The sequence below is a fragment of the Halichoerus grypus genome, chromosome 6 (genome assembly GCF_964656455.1).
Source record: "Halichoerus grypus chromosome 6, mHalGry1.hap1.1, whole genome shotgun sequence".
In the NCBI taxonomy this organism is placed as follows: Eukaryota; Metazoa; Chordata; class Mammalia; order Carnivora; family Phocidae; genus Halichoerus; species Halichoerus grypus.
In genome coordinates, this window is record NC_135717.1 from 128458066 (window position 1) to 128479553 (window position 21488).

At 40.4% G+C, this 21488-nt stretch overlaps 1 protein-coding gene across 1 annotated transcript in view; it reads right to left on the bottom strand.

The window, feature by feature from the left end:
• Positions 1-21251, bottom strand: part of GNS (glucosamine (N-acetyl)-6-sulfatase) — a 55284-nt gene extending 34033 nt beyond the window's left edge. The window contains exons 1-9 of the mRNA XM_036094128.2: positions 20887-21251; positions 16041-16100; positions 12976-13182; positions 10752-10817; positions 9795-9893; positions 8202-8369; positions 6459-6541; positions 5118-5236; positions 2828-2931 (exon numbers count right to left, since the gene is read on the bottom strand). Coding sequence (XP_035950021.1) covers positions 2828-2931; positions 5118-5236; positions 6459-6541; positions 8202-8369; positions 9795-9893; positions 10752-10817; positions 12976-13182; positions 16041-16100; positions 20887-21075 — 1095 coding nt within the window. The 5' untranslated portion in view covers positions 21076-21251. The remainder of the gene's footprint in view (positions 1-2827; positions 2932-5117; positions 5237-6458; positions 6542-8201; positions 8370-9794; positions 9894-10751; positions 10818-12975; positions 13183-16040; positions 16101-20886) is intronic.
• Positions 21252-21488: the final 237 nt, after the last annotated feature.

The following is a 21488-nucleotide window of genomic DNA, read 5'->3' on the forward strand; positions in this document are numbered from 1 at the left end:
CTGTCAGCACAGCAGTGCAACACACACACACACACACACACACACACACATGGATTTTAAGAACAGACAGTTAATTTTCAGTCCTGGTTCTGCCCTTACTATGTGACCTTGATAATAACCATTCAAGCAACATGGATGTCCCCCAGTGTGTGTTAAGGGCTAGGTATTCTAAGCTTAGACAGTGCCTTTCTTCTAGGAACTCCTCAAGTAAAAAAAAAAACAGTAGGGTGTGATAAGTGTGAGGGCAGCTAGGCACATGGGAAGGGCACCTACCCCAAGTAGGGGCGGGGGTCTGTAGTGACTCTCCAGACAGAAGCCCCAAACCGAAGCTCTAAAGGACAATTAGTGAGGTGCAAGGGGCATAAGCGGGGCATTCCAAACAGAAGGAGCAATCAGCCATACAAACACAAGGAGGTGAGAGAGATGGTGCACTTAGAAGTGAAAGTAGTTCAGTACAGCTCCCATTCTGTCCCCTGAACAAGCCCAGCTCATTCTCAGATGTGTGCTTTCACATTTACTGTTCTGCTCAGAATGCCCTCCCACAGATCTCTGCAGGACTAAATCCTTTTCAACACCCAGGTCGCTGCTCAAATGCCTCAGAAGCTTTCACTGACAACTACAGCTGAAGGATCTGGCTCTCTGGACACTGCGAGTTAAGAACCAATCTTCCCTGACTGCTCAGTGCTGTGTATCCAAGCCTGCTAGCACAAGAAGATACTTAAATATTTTCTGAGCTATACGGTAATGGTTAAGTATAGACTCTGGAGCCAGACTCTGGTTTTTTATAGCTACATCATCTTGGGCAAGCCATTTAACTTCTATACCTCAGTTCCCTCATCTGTGAAATGGGTATAACACTATCTATATCTCATAAGGCTGTGACAGTTAAATGAACTGATATAGCTAATACACTTAGAATAGCACCTGTCACACACTAAGCAGTCATTAAGCGATAGATATTATTGTTGAAATGGTTTCCTAGGAACCAGGTTTCATTTAGACTGCTTAGAGAAGGTGAACTTTTCTGATTTTAATATTTAGATGCCACTGTTAACTTGAAGATAAAAGGAACAGTTTGATGGGTAGCTGGCTGACACATTCCATTCTGTTCTCATTCAGCCTCCTTCCCCACGCTGGTTAGAAGTGGCCCTAGTAGCCCTGCTCCTTGGAAATGCACACAGCTGCCAATATGTTCTCCTGAGTCAACTCCCAACACCAAGTTCAAGAAAACGCTTTTAAGACTAAGCGAAATAAGTCAATCAGAGAAAGACAATTATCATATGATCTCACTGATATGTGGAATTTAAGAAACAAAGCAGATGATCATAGGGGAAGACAGAAAAAAATGAAACAGGACAAAACCAGAGAGGGAGACAAACCATAAGAGACTCTTAACCTCAGGAAACAAACTGAGGGTTGCTGGAGGGGAGGTGGGTGGGGTGATGGGGTAACTGGGTGACGGACATTGGGGAGGGTATGTGTTGTAATGAGCACTAGGTATTAAATAAGACTGATGAATCACAGACCTGTACCCCTGAAACAAATAATACATCATAAAAGTAAAAAATTCAAATAAATAAAGTTTTTAAAAAAAGACTTAATGGTCCTCCAAACTCACCTATCTCCTTTGAAAGACCATTTACAGGGTATTGAATTTGTAGTGGGAAGTGACTGGCTTTAGGAATGTAGGTGTTAAGAAAAAAAGAAAACTCAAAAGAAATTATGAAGGCCATTTTACCTTTCTGAAAGAATTTCAACATAATTCCATCATGAGCATTACAAAAAGAAGTGAATTACAGACACTTAAACATTAAACCTCCAAATTAGACTAAAGTACCTAGTATACCCAGAAAGTCTGGCCCATTTTCCAATTTTAGCTTAAATGATGTATTTGCTCATTTTCTTTTGTCTCACAGAGCTGGGACTGAAATTGTGTTATTAGAGAAAAGAAGACATAACCAGTAGAGCTTATCAATTCTTATCTTCCAAGCATTAGACCAAAGTGTTTTGGATCAGAGTGCCCCCAATCTCCAGGAACAAAGTGCCTCAGTATTAGGTACCCAGTTTGAAAAAGATACTGAAACCAAATGGAAATGGCAACAAAAGAAAGTGGTACATTATGATAGTTCTAGGAGAGAGAATCAGTAAAACAGAAATGCTTTAGTGAGGAAGAGTCCCACAGAAAGAGGGACGAAATCCTCAGAAGACATGCTTTCTATAGCCTTATACTCAGTGAGGTCAGACCCGCAGCAGCTATCAGTTGGGAGGTCAGAAATGCAGAATCAGAATCTCTATCTGCATTTTAACAAGGTCCCCAGGGCGATCAGCCCGGAGAGCTCTGATCTACTGGATAGTGGGTCCCAAACTGGGCTGCCTCTCAGAATTATCTGTGAGCTGCAGAAAAAAAAGCAGAGGCTGGGTCTCTATTCTAGTCCAAGTGAGTCCATTAGAACCATTCTGGATGTTGAACCTTTCACAATTTCAGAAGGTGATGCTGATGAGCCCCGGTGGAAAGCCACTGCTCCAGGACAAAGTAAAGATTTACAGTCTTGAAGGACAAATAAAAGATACTCATACTGATAGGATATGTATATATCCGGGGGGGGGGGGAAATACAGTTAATAGAAGGTGCCCAGGAGTTAAAAAAATAAAAGTAAAAAAGGGAATCACCATCTCCAAGGCTTATTAATACACTTACAAGATCTTAAGCCGATCAGACTTCATCCTTGTAGGAAGAGAAATCTAATCAGCCTCCTCTTCAGAGAAGCAGCCTTCTTTCCTCAGGCAAGTGCTACCTGTAAACAGCATCAGTTTCTCAGGCACCTACCTTGCTTGTCTGATTTGGTTTGATCCCAGGTCCTCGAACCAGCAGTGGAACTTTGATATCAAACTCATACAGCTGTCTTTTGTCTATTGGCAAAGAAAACTGTCCTGAAAACAAAATACAGAGGGTAAAGATGGAACCAGGAGCCAGGACAGAAGTGTCACTCACACATTCACTCAATCGACAGTAAGAATGAAAACAACTCTGTTCTACTGTTTATGGGGCTTTAATGGAAAGTTTACAATTGCTTGGGTCTCATATTACTACAAGGCAGGAAATGAGTTAATCTTTCTTTTTCTATTTTTTTAAAGATTTTATTCATTTATTTGAGAGAGAGAGAGAGCATGTGAGTGAGAGAGCACAAGCAGGGGGAGCTGCAGAGGGAGAGGGAGAAGCAGGCTCTCCACTGAGCAGGGAGCCCGATGTGGGGCTCGATCCCAGGACCCCGGGATCATGACCTGAGCCGAAGGCAGATGCTTAACCGACTGAGCCACCCAGGTGCCCCATGAGTTCATCTTTAAACAAATGACTAGGGGGACTCCTTGGTCTAAGATAGGACAAATTCAGCAAAAACAAGACTGGAAAGTACTGAAACACAAATACATCATTTATGTATGATACTCAACCTGACTACAATTGAATGAGGTTACTCTAAAAACTGTAAATAAAGGGACAAAAACATTTATCTGGCCTTTCCTGAATAAACTGCATTTCAAGATAACCAAACAGTTGAGTTCTTCTCTAAGGAATTCCAACTAATAAATGCAAAAGGAAGGACAGGGTTATGAAGTCATCATTTTGCCATTTTTGAGAGAATAGTGGATTAAAAAAGCAACAATCATCAGTGGAAGCTTCGGCCACAAAAGGTTCATAGGACAGGCCCAGGCTGACACCCCATGAGCCATCGATTAATAGCAGCATCGATCAAGTGGGTCAACCAGACACCACCATGAAGCATGAAGTGATGTAATAGGAAGTACTATCAGTACCACCAAGGAAGCATTTTCGCTGAAAATGTCCATTTCTATTAAGACTCTAGATCTAACTACCAATCTATAGAAAATGCTGACTACAGAAACACAAGTTAAAGCATCACAAGAATGCAATTAGCCAAACCCAGAATGTGAGATATTCTAAAGAACAACAACAACAAAAACTCTTCCCAATAAATCAGTGGCAATAACCAGCCTCAGGGCACATAATAAATACAGATAGCATGTGGACTTTGTCTAGGCCCTGATACATAATAAACTAGGCAGATGCACAATGTAGTGTTGATGTACAGGATTACAATGTCTGAAGTTTCTTCAAAACCCTCTAAGCTAAATAAAGACAAACATGGGGAAGGTAGGAAAAATTCGAAAGACTGGCCACATGTAGCTGAAAACTGAAGCTGGAAATGGAGGTTATTTTATTAGTCTCTACTTTGAGTGTTTAAAAATATTCACAACAAAACATTAAATGCCTCATCAATCTGCTCCTATGCAAGCAAGCCTCAGGTTAGTAGTTTTCAAGTTTATGAAATTAATAGCTGGGGAAAGAAGACATTCATTTTTAAGAAAATCCAAGTGGAAAAAAGGAAAGTCAAGGATATGGGGTTGACTCATAGTTTTGAAAAACATAAAACAAAAACCACAAATATCCACACACACACACACACACACAAAATCAATAAAACATCTCACAATTTCACAAGAAAGGGGTTTTCCCCCAAGACAACCTTCTCTTGGTCTTTCTGTATAAAATCTCTTACCCCTAGTCTTTAAGGTCTACTTGCCTTTAAATCTAGTTCAGTTTTGGGGGGCCTGGGTGGCTCAGTCGATTAAGCGCCTGACTTCGGGGCTCAGGACATGATCTCAGGGTCTTGGGACAGAGCCCCGCATGGGGCTCCCTGCTCCCCAGGGAGTCTGCTTCTCCCTCTCCTTCTACCACTCCCCCTGCTTGTGCTCCCTCCTTCCCCCTAATAAATAAATAAAATCTTTAAAAAAAATAAATCTAGTTCAGTTTCTTACCTTTTTCCTAAAGCCTGCCTCCAACCTAGCAAGCTCACTCTCTGCTCCCAACTCCTAGTACATCATGTAATTTGGCACATGAAATAACAAATAACGAAACCTGGTCTCTCCATGTGCGAATGAGTTGACCCTCCAACCAGAGGGGTCTTGAGGGCAGCACCCTCCCCCTCTGGCCTATCCATTGCTACAACAGGCCTAGAGCTCCCTGCTAGTGCTACTGACTGGGTGAAAAAGGAAAAGCACCTCATCAAGGCCATGGGAACACCCCAGTCTGCCCTTACCTGTGTGATAGCCATTGTCTGAAGTATAAAAGATGTACGTGTTGTTAAGTTCCCCATTGAACTCTAATCTCTTGACCAGTTTCTCCACAAGGTCATCAACTGACAGTAAAGTTTGCCACCTGGATGTACACAGAGGGTGACAACGGGATTTCAGAAACAATGGCTGAAGGAATGCTATCTTGCCAAAAAAGCAGGAGAGAAGTCCAAAACAAAACTACCCAAAGCCCCCAAACCACGCTCCCCAAAAGCTCAAATCCCAAACTTCCTTTCCTCAGACCACTCACTGAAAAAAAAAAAAAAAAAAAAAGATTAGAAAATCCCAGAACACAATTAGTTCATTATAAATTTAACTGTTCCCAAAGAAATAAACGAGGCTTTTAATAACCAGTTAGTTTTATTAACACTGATGATGAGAGGAGAAACAAATGGAAGGGAAAGCCGTCAATTCAGTACTGATGAGCACAGATTAATTCAGATAGACTCATGCCACAAGAACGTTTAAGGGTCTAAACTAGGGGTTGGCAAGCTATAGTGATGGGCCAGTTTGCCCACTGTTTTTATTTTTAAATTGTGATAAAAAACACACAACATAAAATTTACCATCTTAACAAATTTTAAGGGTACAAGCAATAGCATTAAGTATATTCACATAGCGAAGCAGATCTCCAGAACCTTTTCTTCTTGCAAATCTGAAACTCTGTACCCATTAAACAACTCACTATTTTTATATAAAGTTTTACGGGAACACAGTTGTGCTCATTCATTCACATATTGCCTAGTTTTACTCCAACAGCAAAGCTGGGCAACTGTGACAAAGACTGTCTGGCCTGATAGGCTATAATATGTACTCTCTGGCCCTTTACAGAAAAAGTTTGCTAGCCCCTGGTATAATCTAAATACATCTTAAGAGACTGTAATGAATTTTTAAGAACTGACTTAAAGAAATTCCTTGAAATTTCAAATAGCAATGGCAAATATTCTGCTCTAGTCTAAACCCTTGGGTCTTATGCAAATATTGGGCCTGAGCTCTTACAAAGTGACCTTTTCTTCAGACATAGGGAAAAAAAAATTTTTTTTTTTTAACCAAATGGCTCCAGCTTGCAATTATGTTTTAAAAAGTCATAAAAATGAATTGTTTTATTAGTTTTATTAGTCCTGAGGTCCAAAGACCATCTCCTACACCTTCTGGGGCAGCAGACACCCCAATCAAAGAGTCTCTCCCACCAACTCACTACCTTCTGATTTTGTCTCAAAGAGAACCACATTGTGCAGCCCCCTGTTCACAGGCTGATTTGGAAGGTCCTCAAAGACAACCCAGATGGAGAAAGTAGCAGCTCTTACCTTTTCCGAAATGCATTATCTAAAAACTGTATTGAAGAATTAGTCATTGGGGTCTTGGCTTGCCTAATTAACCAGTGTTTATTCTAAAATTTAAAAGAAAAAAAAAAATGTTAGCACCAAGTCACTACAATCAAATAAACTACTAGAGTACATAATGAAAAGGAGCATTTTATACTTCAGCAAAAAGGAACTTACCAGAGCATTTAAGGAACTTAAGATTTCCTCTCCCCTGCCCCATGTACTCCTCTAAAAAACACTTTCTACAGATTATCACTCATTCTTTAGCTTCTTCCCAGTAGCTCCGAAGGCCTGGGCTCCTTGTTAGCAGCATTAATCAGCATTCCAAGAGATTTAGTGAAAGATATTGGGAAACTACTGGTTAAAAGGAGACAATCTATAACACCTAGTCTATGCTTTGGGTCTACTACCCAAGCTACAAAAGGGTAAATATTAACTTTACCTTCCAGTAAGTTTTGCCCTAATAAGCCATCATTCTATCACCCTCTATTTTCCTACCCAAGATACTAATTATCCTAGAACCTTGGGAAAAATCTCATCATAGCAATTTCCTAAAACCCCAAGCCCAAATCTAGAGGGTTCTTGTCATTTAAATAAAGTACTCACAGTTCTAAAAAAACAAAAACTTTCCCATACATCATTAATTCTCTCCTCTCTACTCATAAAGCCCTAAGTTACCATCTCCCAAACTATCAGCCTCAAAGGATTCTTAGTTAATATGTTTGAGAAACGTTATACAGCATATCCTCCTGTTGGAAATCCATGTTGGAACAGGAATAACTCTGAGAAATTCTGTAATAGAGTGACTTAGTTAAAATTTCTAAACTTACTTGCTTAAGGGAACTTCTATTAACTTCTTTTGGAACATAGAGAATGGCCCTCTAGTTCAAAACTCAGTTCTCTCAGCTTTAAAAATCCTACTTAAACATTTGCCTACAATGTGCCAGGCAACGTGCTGCATATTTCTATCTTCTTTAATCCATATTGCAGCTGCACGAGGAAAGAGGACCTCCCACTTTATTTATTTCTCCCACTTTAGATAGAAAAGCAGAAGTTAAGCATCTTGCTCAGTCAGATCACTTGGCTCGAAAGTGGTAGTGCTGAGTCTAATCCAAGACTCATTCTGTGTACCACACCTCACCAGTAATTAAGATTTCTGGGCAACAGGCACAAGGCAGTACAGAACTTCTGCCTTTGAACCAGTGAACAGTCTACCCTCTGTGACAAGGAAAGTATAAGTAACTGGCATATTAGGCAAGTATTTAGGTTGTGGTCCTTAATTATATTCCCTGCTCTGGCTCATTTCTCCATTCAACTTCCCTTTCTAATTATATTGCACTATGTCACCCCTTCTTTCCTATGCCTCAGGCCCGGTGAGGGCCACCCACAGAAGGCTGCTGCAGGCCTAGCTCAGCCCCATGGGCCGTGTCTCAGTCACTGCCACATAGGAGGAGAGCCAGCACAGAGATTAGCAGGAGAGCCTGTAGTCAAGAAAGATAGCATTTCTTTAAATATTTCCTGTGGACTCTCCAGCTGCTAACTGGATGTGTGGCAGGAAGCTTATCTGTCCTTCTGAAGCAAGTTTATGCTATTATACTCAAGATAGGTACAATTACCTTTAAAAGATCTGGAAGGAAAACCAACTACATGGCCCAAAGGCTCCCTAACAAGGTAATATACAGTTACTTATATCAAGTGTTTAATTCAAGGGTTAGGGGAAGCTACCGTTCCATGGATGTTGAAGTTCTTATTTCTTGGTGCAAAGACGTTCTGGAAGGTCTTCTGGTACTGAGGTGCGGCTGTCCAAGGAGAATGAGGTGCTGGTGTGGAGATCATCATGAAGAACGGCTCAGAGTTGGACTTGTAGTCCAGGAAGCCCAAAGAGATGTTAGCCTGAGATATACAAAGATCTGTCATCTTCTATCTTACCCAACAGTTCAGGACTTGAGAGATGCATGCTCTCAGGTATACAGGAGGTATAGGGTCATATTAGTTTTTAATCAGTCTTAAAAATTTTAACCAATTTTAACAATCTTAACATTAACATAATCTATGTCACAGTTATTTACAAGTGTGTTGTTGGAACAAATATTTGGGTTTTAGGCAATACTTATTTAAAAAAATGGAAAAGCATACCATCCTAAAAAGTAAGAGCTTAGTGATTATACATGATCTAAAAATTGTTACGCCTCCCATAAGGAAAGAAATAGTAATTTGGCCTTTTAAGGATTAGCTTGCATTAATACGGCTTAGAGTATGCCTCTGATGCCTTAAAGTATATAAAAAGAGAGTCAATCTAATTCACAGTGGGACAGGTGGATTAAGTTACCTTACTCTTCAAAAAATATACAGAGCGTAGATATCGTAAGTTATGCCAGCTAAAGCAGTTAAGCTAAATGAGTAACATTAAATCCAAATACCTCACACCAGGATTTTAATTTATATTGACTTACATTTTTCATTTGCTTATCTGGAGATACATTATGAAAATGAAAGCATCCCACATACATGCTATGCGTTTAATTGTTCTAGCTGATTTATAGCTTCATTTATTCCCATCACTAAACTCAAAGGATATTGACCATCCCACCCACCTGCTTACTCCAGCCCTGTCAGAGGCCTATGGTCCCAACATGCCGAGCACACTTCTGTCTCAGTGCGCCCACAGCCGTTGTTCCCTCTGTCTGTGCACCCTTTCCACTGATCTGCACAAGTCACTCTCACCTCTTTAGACGTTATCTAAGTAACCCCCATACCTTGCCTTATTTGTCTACCTGATCACCAAGAGGGCTTCTGCTTCATTTACTGAACACCTGCTATGCTGGGTGCTGAAATATTTGGTGAATAAATACTCTGTGGAGGGCTGTCATTAGAAACACCTCAGACAGGAAAGGAAAGTCCTAAATTCACCCAGTTTCAGTAATTTTTATATAGAAATCCACAAAGCCTTAAGAACTCCCAGTCCCTAGCTCCCCATCCTCATGGTGAAGCTGTCCTCTCACAGCCTGTGAGTGAATCTGGGGTCAAGAGTAAAAACCTCTAAAGTAAAACCTCTTCAAAGTAATCTCTACAGTCTTAGAGATTAGCCTTTGGAAAAGGATTTGTTGCTGGAATTTCAAGAACATTAACTCTGAGCCTGGCTTATATACAAAGAAAAATGCCCTCAGGAGTCTTTAATCAGTTGGAAATATTTTTGGCAGGTAAATGAAGTTATTATTCACTTACATTACTCAACATGACCAAGTCCAAAGGTTTTCTAAGCAGAGGTTTCAATCAATTGTGAGCCAAACCTGCAAGGACAGAGCTTTGATAACTCACCAGAACATCTGTCAGGTAGTCCACACTGTAGTTTTCACCATGCTTCCGTGCCTTCCCATTGATAGAGAGGGTGTAATTATAGTATTTAGAATTCTTTTCCTATTAGGAAAGTAAAATTTGTTAAGAGGTCAGCATACCAAATGAAAGTCAGAAATCAGGCAGGGCTAAACTATACTCTGTTCAAATAGTGGTAAGACATTTTGGGGCAACTGGGTGGCATGGTTGGTTAAGCGTCGGACTCTTGGTTTTGGCTCAAGTTGTGATCTCAGGGTTGTGAGATTCAGCCCTGCATCAGGCTCCACGCTCAGCGTGGAGTCTGCTTGAGACTCTCTCTCCTTCTGCCCCAACCCGCCCCCCCAGCCCCAGTCATATAAATCTTTTTCTTTTTTTTATAAAGATTTTATTTATTTATTTGACAGAGAGAGACACACACAGTGAGAGAGGGAACACAAGCAGGGGGAGTGGGAGAGGGAGAAGCAGGCTCCCTGCTGAGCAGGGAGCCCGATATGGGGCTCGATCCCAGGACCCTGGGATCATGACCTGGGCTGAAGGCAGATGCTTAACAACTGAGCCACCCAGGCGTCCGAGTCATGTAAATCTTTAAAGAAAAAAAAAGCATTTAAAAAAAAAAAAAGGTAATTACTCAAGTTATTACTGAACTGGATTTTTTGACTAGAGTTTTATTAACTATTAGCATAGTTTCAATAATCTGTCGTAGTTTAAAAAGCCATAAGTGGATCAGATAGAACAGACAAATACGTAACTAAACCTTGTGTGATGCGGGAAAAACATCCCCCAGAGGAGTGACTCCCAAATCAACAGACTTTCTTTTAAGAGGATAAAATAGCTAATCATAAATGCAAAGCAACTTATATCAAAATCACAGCTAAGTTACAGAGTAAACATATTTTACTGTAGAGCTGTGTATAATTGTCACAGACTTCAGTAATCACTCACCAAGGCATACCAATAACTCCAGCCTAGAGGAACGTGTTCTAGTCCACCGGCATCTGGGGCTCCATACTGAAAAGCAAGACAAGCAGGACATCAGAAATGCTTACACATGACCAGATCAGAAAGAGGAAACTTTTAGAATCCTTTTAGATCAGTGCCTGAAACCCGGTACTCAATTTCCCCAACACATAAATCCAGTCAAAAAGTAAAGAACACTATAATCCTAGGAACTTCTGAAGCAGGAGTTTGCAAACTATGGCCAGTAGGCCAAATCTAGCCTGCCGACTGTTTGTATGATCAGCAAGCTAAGAATTTTTTTCCAACCATTAAAAAATACAAACAGCAATCAATAGAGGAATATTTTGTGACATGTGACAGTTTTAGAAAATTGATATTTCAGTGATGAAGATTTTTGGAACACAGATGCACTCATTTTGGTTTGTGTATGTCTATTGCTGCTTTCGCGCTACGATGGTAGAGTCAAATAAAGGAATCCCCCTTATTTGCAGTTTCATTTCCCGTGGTTTCAGTTAACCCGTGGTCAACTGTAGTCCAGAAGCAAATGATCCTCCTGTCAGAAGGTCCCAATGCCTGTCACTGCCCTCACGTGATCGCATCATGTAGGCACTGTACCATCTCACATCATCACGGGAAGGGGGAGTGCAGTGTAGTAAGATATTTTGAGAGACACAACATTCACATAATTTTTATTGCATTATATGGTTGCAATTGTTCTATTTTGTTATTAGTTGTTAATCTCTTACTGTGCCTAACTTAGAAGTTAAACTTTATCACAGGTACATATACACAGATAAAAACAGTATACATGAAATTTAGTACTATCGTGGTTTCAGGCATCTCCTGGGGGTCTGGGAAAGCATCCCCCGTGGATAAGGTGGTGGTGGGGAACTACTGTGATCACAAAAGAGACATATGGCCTGCAAAACCCAAAATATTTACTTCTGGCCCTTTCTAGAAAAAGTCCGCATGGCTTAGGCTACAGAGTCCATTTCCTGAGGCAGAGACTGAATACTCCAACTGCCCTTGTGGCTAACGACAGCCGAAAGAATCAGACTGTGAGCTCTCAGACTGTAACTTCACTTGCCCTGATGATGAAACCTACTTCTGGAGCTCAATTTATTTGATGAGATGAATTAAGTGACCACAGAATCATCCCATTTTATCTCAACAAGGTTTAGTATTGCCCATTGAAGGAAGAATTTAATACATGAGAAATCTTTGTATTTTAATGAATTTCTCTGAATTGTGTATACAATTAAATGATCTTTGATACACAAAGTAGTATAAATTCTCTTTATGACCCACAGCCTTATCTCAATAATCTAGTATCTGTACTTATTTCTCATGATTCTTTTCAAACTGACTTCTCTTCCTTCAAACTCACAAGGTTGCATATTCTCCCAATTATTGTGGGGAGGGAAAGAATGAACAGAAAATTCAGATCAAATATTAGTATCTCTAGCAACCATAGATAAAGTATGTAAGAAAATGTCCATCTTTTCTTTGTCCTGCAGCCCCAGTTTTACTATAAGAGATAACCGAGATACTCTCAAATAAACTATTTCCTTTAAGTTTGAACTCTGACTAAAAAGCTAAGGCCAATGTGGTGAACCCGGGGGCCATGAAATCTGGCCTTGGCAGGCTATAATGGGTATCCCTCCATCCAGGCGCACAAGAGGCCAGCACATCCACCACTAAGCCATATGCTTTAATGGCCTGAATATCCCAGCTCTGGGTGTCTTCCCTCAATCACTGATCTCTCCACATTTTGTTCCCATTTTTTCAAGTTAGAAAATGGGGTAAGTCTTAAGTTGTTATAACGCAGGAAAGGTGGTAGGAGGAAAAAGTTCTTCATTCTCATCCTGATAAAGGGGAAATGGAGACAAAGATACCATGACAGCCACATGAGAAGCAAAATTCTTGAAGAAAAAGGGGAAGATGCATCAGACAGCAGCAGTCATAGGACAGCTTTTAAATAAATGCCATAGGCTATTTAAAGGAAGAAGAACTATAGTACTTAAATCATGTAAATATGCTCATGTAAGTAAATTCTTGTTTAATGGGCAGATTAGGAGAAAACAACATATACCAAAAACATTTTAACATGACTCAAATGGATAATAACTAAAAGACAACATGAATTACATTAATTCACATTTATAAATCTTTTTTTTTTTTAAAGGAATAATTAGATCATTCAACCTACCTCATTTAAGTATTTCCCTGCGAAAAAGGTCTGATAACCACACATCGATCTGAGAATTGCTGGGAAAGTATTTGGTTCTTGGATCTTCTGCCAAGACTTACTACTGCAGTTTCCCTCTAAAGTGTTGTTAACAACGTGATGATTATGTGGGTACTTCCCTGTCAAGATACTGGCTCTGCTCGGGCAGCAAAGAGCACTTGGCACATACTACAAAGGGAACAGAAGCAAAAAACCCAGTTACACAAGAAAGATGGATTTCTCATCATTTCTAAAGAGAGTAAAGAAAGCTACTTAATACTCTTAACTTTGAATTTCAAGTTTCCCATGGAATAGAGTTTTTTTGGGTTTTTTTTGGTAACACATGACACACTTCTGAGCTGTTTTAAGTCACATAGTAGAGAAGTAAACCAGATAAAAGAAACCAAGAGAACAGATTTTTCAGTTGGTTTCTTTCTGCAGAATAAGTTATTCCAATCTCATCTGCCAAAGAAGTATGTACAGGATAGGAGCTAGGTCTTTTTTTTTTTTTTAAGTAGGCTCCATGCCCAGTGTGGAGCCCAAAATGGGGCTTGAACTCAAGACCCTGAGATCAAGACCTGAGCTGAGATCAAGAGTAGGACCCTTAACCGACTGAGCCACCCAGGTGCCCCTAGGAGCTAGGTCTTAACCAAAAATAAAGAATACTACTTGAATCTGATGTAGCTGAGAGGCACAGGTTTTCAGGATAATCTGTAGCTTTATATATTTCCTGTATCACTTAATACACTGGACATAGATTATTTTTTCTACTCTATATTTCTGTTAGCTACTATCATCAATAAACTTTGCCCATTCTACCTAATATTTGTATACGTCTTAGTACACATCACCAAGCCACTTTACAGAGAATAATACTAGTTTATACTCGCACCAGCAGGGAAGGAATGCTCATTCAAGTACACCCTTGCCACAATTACATATTATCCCTTTTAAATAATTGGCATTTCTTTGGCCTTTCAAATTGGATGTGGCATTTTTAAATACTGGTGAGGATGAACATTCTCCACATGCTTAATGACCAACTGTGTTTACGTGAATGATTTGTTCATGTGCTTTGTACATTTTTTCCTCCTGGGGCATCAGCTTCTTGTTACATAAAATCTGAGTTAAGGGAGGATTCAGTCATGTTACAAATATTTGCCATTTTTTACTTCTGCTTTTTAAATTTTGTCAGATATTTGACTTCTGTAATTTTTACATTGGCAAGCCTTTTAATCCTTTTGCTTTTTTGTCTGCTGACCTATTTTTTGGTCAATCTCACACTGTTTACTGTATCTTCATATTACATTTTATTATCTGGAAGGGCAATTTCCTCCTTTAAGAAATTACCTTGATTGTTCTAACCTACTTATAATTCCAGATAAATTTAGAATCACTTTATTCAGCCTAAAAAAAAATCTTGTTGGGATTCTGATTAGGATAAACTAATCTTGGGTCTTCCCACAAAAATGATGGGTGTGTCTACATATTAAGTATTATTATTACATCATGCACAAAGTTCTGTAACCTTATTTATATAGGTCTTAACCATTACTGGCCACCACCAGCTATATCTAGAGTCTGCATTTTCCTGCTGTATGAATGGGCTCTATTCTCTCTCCTCCCCAGTACTTCTCTAACTGGTTAGACAGGAGAAGATTATTTTTATTTTTCATTTCTACTTTACTAAATTCTATTAATTTAAAAAGTTTTCAAACAATTCTACGTTTCCTAGGTAGAAAATACAAAGAAGTGGAAATAATAATTGTGTCTTTTTCCAATACTCCAGTTAATTCCGCAGGACTTGTGCCAATGACTAGACAATCAGAACAGCATTAAGTGACAAGTATTAGGCCCCTGCCTCATCTCTAACAGCAGTGGCCTGAATCTTTCACCTTAACTATAAGGTGTGCTATTTGTTTGAAATACTCATCATAATAAGGATGCATTCTTCTAACAGTTTAATCCATTACCAGGAAAGGATGCTAAAATTTCAGAGGACTTTCAAGCGTCTATTAAGATTTCGTCTTTCAACTACTGATCTTGTTGGTGGACAATTTAACAACTACCATTATGCAGTATGTACTATAAGTCAGGTGCTGATATAAGTGCTTGCCTTACACCTATCTACTCATTTAATATCACAGAATCCAGAGACAGCTTTTAGTACACCCAGTTACAAATGGGAAACCAAGGGCCACAGAAAGGTTAATAACTTGCCCAACGTCACACAGTTAGAAAAGAGGCAGAGAGAGCATTCAAAACTAGGTGATCCAGCTCTAGAATCTGTGCTCTTAAGCAAAACACTATGTTGCTGTTTAATGGATTTCCTAAAAAGCTAGGCTACTACTTACTTGGTTATGTGCATGGTTCCTGAATTTGATTTATTAGTATTTTATTACGGATCTTTCCATCTCTTTGCATCTCCTTCCTTCCTTCCTTCCCTTCCTTCATCTGGGCTCCACACCAGGCCTGAACCCCCAACCCTGAGATCAAGACCTGAGCTGAGATCAACAGTCGGACACTTAACTGACTGAGCCACCCAGGCGCCCCGCACCTACGTTTATATATACATATATATATTTATATCTCATACACGCACATATATGTGTATATATACACACACAGATGTTTGTTTTGTTTGGTTGCTATTACCTTTCTCAGGTTTGACTGTCAGGGTTAACTGGGCTTTGTAAAGTGGCCCGCAAGTGTTGACCACAAAGCAATTTACATAGCATGAATGTTAACTTGATTATTACAATCCATTTTCAAACCTCAAACAGTGAGGCTTTAAAAAAAATTCTCTAGTTCTGAACTATAAATCAAACTGGCTTAGAAAATACCTACACTGGACATAGGTTCAATTCGTAAAAAGTAGTATTTCAATTAAAATAATTTAAATCACATTAAATAAAGTCCTTCCTTTAGAGCAGGCATTTAACTAGGGAAAAAACCACAAAGATTACATTAGACTCCCCAAAAGAGAGTGCTTCTTCTTAGAACATGAACAGAAAGTCTCACAAAATTAAGTTAGCTTCAAAACTTACAGCACTGGAGAAAGTCATCCCCATTTCTCCAATGAGAGCCTTGGTTTTCTTTAGTGGTGTCTGTGAAGTAAATAATCATCTGTTAAACCATTTCCTCCAATAAACAAAAACACACAGACCAAACCTCATGTTTTTTGCATCTCTTTTGCAATGATCAGCTCCAATTGACACTAAGAAACTGCCAAAAAGAGTCCTGTGTGATTCTGGAGATGAACTTACAGTCAGTTATGTCCCATGCAAAAGATCAGAGGGGTCATAATGCCTGAAGGAAGGGAAAGTTCACAGCTCATTGCATTATTCTAGCAATATTGATTTCAATGTAATGAAATTTTGGTGCTATCTTTCGTCACCAGCCCCCTCACAAGATAGATAGGGCAGATCTCCATTAATTCATCTTTAGGAGCAAGATGTGGGCTAAATGAAAGGAGCCTTCCACCCTTTAAAACAGAAATAACACTTAGGTTCGAAAGCCAGATAAGGTCCTGAGGCCCAGAAAAGGACTCAAATATCACAAATCCAGTGATGGGAGTCCAAATGCACGCTTTTCAACTACAAGCTCAAAACCCCATGCACTAGACCAATTACCACCTCAGGTAAGGACTTGAACCAGGTGGCAAATAGTACAGACAACAATTAATCTCAAATCCTAGAGTGAGGATAAAAGTCTGAAGAAGGCCATTTAAATACAAATAAATACAAATAAAAGGAACACTAACAATCTTTATTCAGATTCCAGACAACAAAAAAGTACCACTGAAGAGACTCTAATTTTAGTTGTATTGTATGAATCAGTTCATGATGATTTTGAAGTACCTTTGAAATCTAAGACCATATTTAGTGCAGTTTAAAGTATACCTTATTGTGCAGTAATTCCTTAAAGATAATCTAAATATATAATTACATTAACGAGGGTCTTGTTTATAATACTGTATAAATGACTCTCCCCCACTGTTTTATATAGATAGTAAAAAACCTAAAGAACCCATAAGCTCAAAAGGATGAGGATTCTAATTTATTTAAGAAGACCTTTCATAATTTCACGAGTAGATCCGTAACAGGTTCCCAGGAGATGCTACAGATGTATAAGGTCTTCGTTAACCTTCAGAAGCAATGTCACCAGCTATGATCTTCACAAAACATCACTGAGTGCTACCTTCAGGTAAAGAATATTGGGCTGAATGAAGCACTGGTTTGACAAGAAATCTGAGTTATGATGACACAGGAAGGGGAAATGAGAATACAAAGTGTAAGTGGGGAAAAGGACTATGTGAGTTGATTCTATGGGACTTAATCCTCAAACTGGTAAATATGCAGAACTACTGAAGAAATATCTGATTTACAGTAAGACCATACTGTGTGATTATAACCCATTTGTTAAACACTTAATGTGTGCCAGGCAGTGATGGAGGCCAGGACGGACAAAAGACAGAAGGTCCTTAACCTCATGACCTTTGTACTCTTGGGGATTTAAACTGACAGGTAAACAATCATTTCAGGCAGTGAAAAGTGCTATGAACGGAATAAGCCAGGATGACGTGCTTACACCTGGTGAGAGGAAAGGGGGAAACTACTTTAGAAGGGTGGTCAGGAGAGGCCTCTTTCAGGAGGTAACTTTGGTACTCAGAGTCACGTGATGAGGAGGCCAGCCATGCAAAGATCCAGGAGAAGGTGCTTCCAGGCTGAGTGAATAGCAAGGACAAGGGCTGCCAGAGAAGAGGCACATGTGAGGAACAGAAAGGTGGCGAATGTGGTAGAAGCAGCACAGCAAGTAAAGGAGACTATGGGGTAAGACAAGGTCAAAGCGTTAGGCAGGAGCCAGCAGATGATGCAGGGCTGCATAGGAACACAGATTTTAGTGTCAGTAAGAAATTTATATTAATGACCATAATTTTTATACTGCTAACACTAGTACAGTGATAACCATAATCTGTGCTAAACCAAACAAACCCTAAACAAGAACCACACTGTACTGAAAATGTGCATGTCCATGCTAATCTGAATGCTAAAATGGACCCTTAAGATGTCAGCAAAGATAGCTGCAAGGCCGGTCAGGTCAAGGCTGTACAACATTGCTCAAGCAGTAGCCAATCTTATACCTGAATACGGGTAAATGTGTTACTTTACTCCTCCAAAGCAAATCCCTTCCATAAAAATCCTAAGGAGTCATTTACTTTTTTGGCTCCCGTGTACAGCTGCTCTGAAATAAAATTTTAACATTTCTAATAATCTATGGCTAATTTTTCTTTTAACAACGAAAGACCACCTTGCTTTTAAGCAAAGACATGATGTAGTCTTCCCCTATATTTCATCACGGCTCCTTCCTTCACTTCCTTGAAGTTTTGACCAGATGTCACTTTTTCTGGAGTGAATGATTTTAAAAAGAGCAGCCTGTGCTTCTGTGAAGAACAGTGTGTTCATCCCGCCGTAATAACATTCAAGTAAAATAAAAAAATAGGAACTGTTCCCTAAGCAAACAAACCAAAGTCCCACAGATGATATTGCAAGAAATACAGTGAAATGTTAAAGATGATGCATAAAAGACAATTTCAAAGATGACTGAAAGATTCTACGGGAAAAAACAATCACACAAGCTCTATAATCCTTCGACCTGAGCTGGTCTGGTTGATTGGACTACTGTTTATTTTGCCAACGATGGCAGCAATTCATAATCTTTTTTGAGTCAGACCTCACTCTCTCCACAAAAATGAAGATATAATACAGAGTATTACATATAAATTAAGGACTTCCATGACCCCCCCCCCCCACACACACACACAATGTCCCTGAGTATCATCTTAAGAATCTCTGGTCTGAGGTATAATAAGTGAGTAGCTCATGTGGGTATGTGGAATGACATCTGGTAAGTATTATCACAATATTCTAGAATATGAGGAAAAAGTGGAGCTTTGAGATCATAAGACACCAGGCTTTCCTACTTATTAGCTATACGAACTTTGGCCAAGTTACTTAACACCCTCTAAGTTATTAGTTTCCTCTTATTTAAGGGAAGGACAATACGTACAGCAGAGGACTCCTGTAATGACTGAAGCACAAGTATAAAATACTTCATACTCTAACAGCTCCAAGTAGGTTTTCAAATGCTGTTATTGTCTTAGTGCTTTCCCTTCAAGTCCTGTTTGACAACTAGTGGTAGAATACTCTGGAAAAGGCTACAAGAGAAGCCAGAATACCCCAGCGAGTTGGGAGCATTAAATTTGACTTGTTCCCTCCACTCAATTTTGGCTCTTCTCTTTAGTATAAACACCTATAAAAAAGAATCTGATACTAGTTTAAAGAAGCAAATACGACTAACATGCTAAGGAGAAGATACCTCAAATCTACACAGACCACATCTGTGGTAAGAATTAAGAAACTCAATTCTGAACACCTTATATTTCAGTGATAAATTTTTGTTTTCAACAGAGATGTAAAAGCTTGACCTTTTAATTGTTTTAGTCAGTAAGCTATTACTAATTTTTGATGGAGATGGCTTGCCTTTTCTAGACAAAACACTTTTCAAGGACACACACACACAAATTTTTTTAAAGGAATTTTGTGAGGAGGGTCAGTGTAGTGGTGGGAATGGGAAAAACAAAGTAAATTCCAGGAGGGCAATTAAGTCAAGACTCTTCAATGTCAATGTGGCAGAGCAGAAATAAAAGGCAATGAGGCGTATGTGGCAGGAAGAAGTGTGGAGTCAAAATGCAAGCATCTGAAACATAAACTAGAAAAGTTTCTCATAGTCGTGAACACAGCCCTGAGTAAGAAATACATTTTCATTCATAACCCAGAAATATATATATGGATATGTGTACCTTTACCATATGTACCACATGTATCACACCAACATTTTCTATTCTACTTTATTCCACAGGAAAGTAAAAACCTGGTAGCTACTCACTAAACTAATTTCACAACTCACTTATGGGTTGAAATCGGCAGTTTGAAGGACACTGAGCTGAAAGCAAAAACAGAACTGAAACGAAAAAATAAAGGATATATATATATTTTCTTAAAGATAAAAGAACTGCCATACCCAGATCAGAGCACTCGTCAGGATTCTGACCTGTTTCAACTACTCAAGCGCCTTGGGAAAGCCACTTTCTCGGGCCTCCATGAGTAGGGGGTTGGGTGAAAGCTCCTAAAGGTCATAAATTCCAGAACTCTAAGATACAGAAGCAAAATTCACTCTGGGAAAGAATGAGGTCTCATGACCAGACACATTTAAAATGGAACGCGGACAATAGTAGCGAATGCATCAGCCAGGTATTCAATTAGGCTAATTGAATTTTCTTGATTCTTGTGAGGCAAAGCGCACCCTCGATAGTTCGACAACCTACCTACCAGATTAGTTCATTTCAGCACTTATTTTATAAATATCAGGCACAAACATTGTACACGGAGACAAATACAGAGGTGCCGTAGGTCCTTCAAAGAGAGGGCTGGACTTGTCCTCAGATCCTCTAATCCAAAAGAAAAACACAGCTTGCGTGCTCTTAGCTAGCACCTGCTCCTCCTTGGTTCAGCCCATCCCTAACTGGCGTCCACCTGTTTATTTTGAGCTATGAACGCGAACTCCGCAGCACTAAGGTCCAGACTAGGAGCTCTGTGTGGTGCGTGCATATGTGCCTACTCAGAAGAGACGCGGGAGAGGGACGCGGGAGAAAGAGGAAATAGAGTCCTGCGGCCCCTCAAACTTGCGTAAGGGGTCTGGCGTGACAAAAGCAAAACTATCCAGGGCCAAGGCAGCCAGCTGAGGGAATTGGGGTGGGGATGGGGAAAGAGGACAAGAAACCTGGGGGTCAGCCCGGGAGATGGAGGGGCGGGGCAGAAATAGAAGAGTTACCATGCCGCCGAGCACTTCATCCTGGTCGTCGGTGAGGAGCAGCACCACATTGGGCCTCCGAGAGCCCGCCGCCACCCCACAGACCCCCAGGCAGCTCCCCAGCAGCAGCAGCAGCGCCGGGCTGCAGGAAGGCAGGTGACAGGGGCTGGTCCGCCGGGGCCCACTTGGGGCCAGAGGCAGGAGCCACATGGCGGACAGGGCTCCGGGGGGGGGCCCCGGGACCGAGTAGAGGGACGCGCAGGTGTCTGAAGGGCAAAAGGCGGATGAACCGCAGGAGGAAAAGGGTGGCTTGGATAAGGCCGGGGGCTGGGGTCAGGCGTTTTCTCCCCTAGCACGATCACGTGAACCGGGGACAGGGGGCGGAGCACGCCGTGCGGTCACGTGAGGACCGACGGGGCGGGCCTGCGGGCGGAAAGGGAAGGAGGACGGATCGGCGGACCGGAAGCCGGAAGTGGACGCAAGGGGGCGAAGAACGGGTCGGAGACGGGGATTTGCACTTTCTTCAGTCTGAGGCACGGGTTGGGTTCTCGGGTGATGTGAGTGTGAACGCTTGGTGCAAGGATTAGAATGGAGAGAAGATGGGGCGCCTGGGTGGCTCAGTC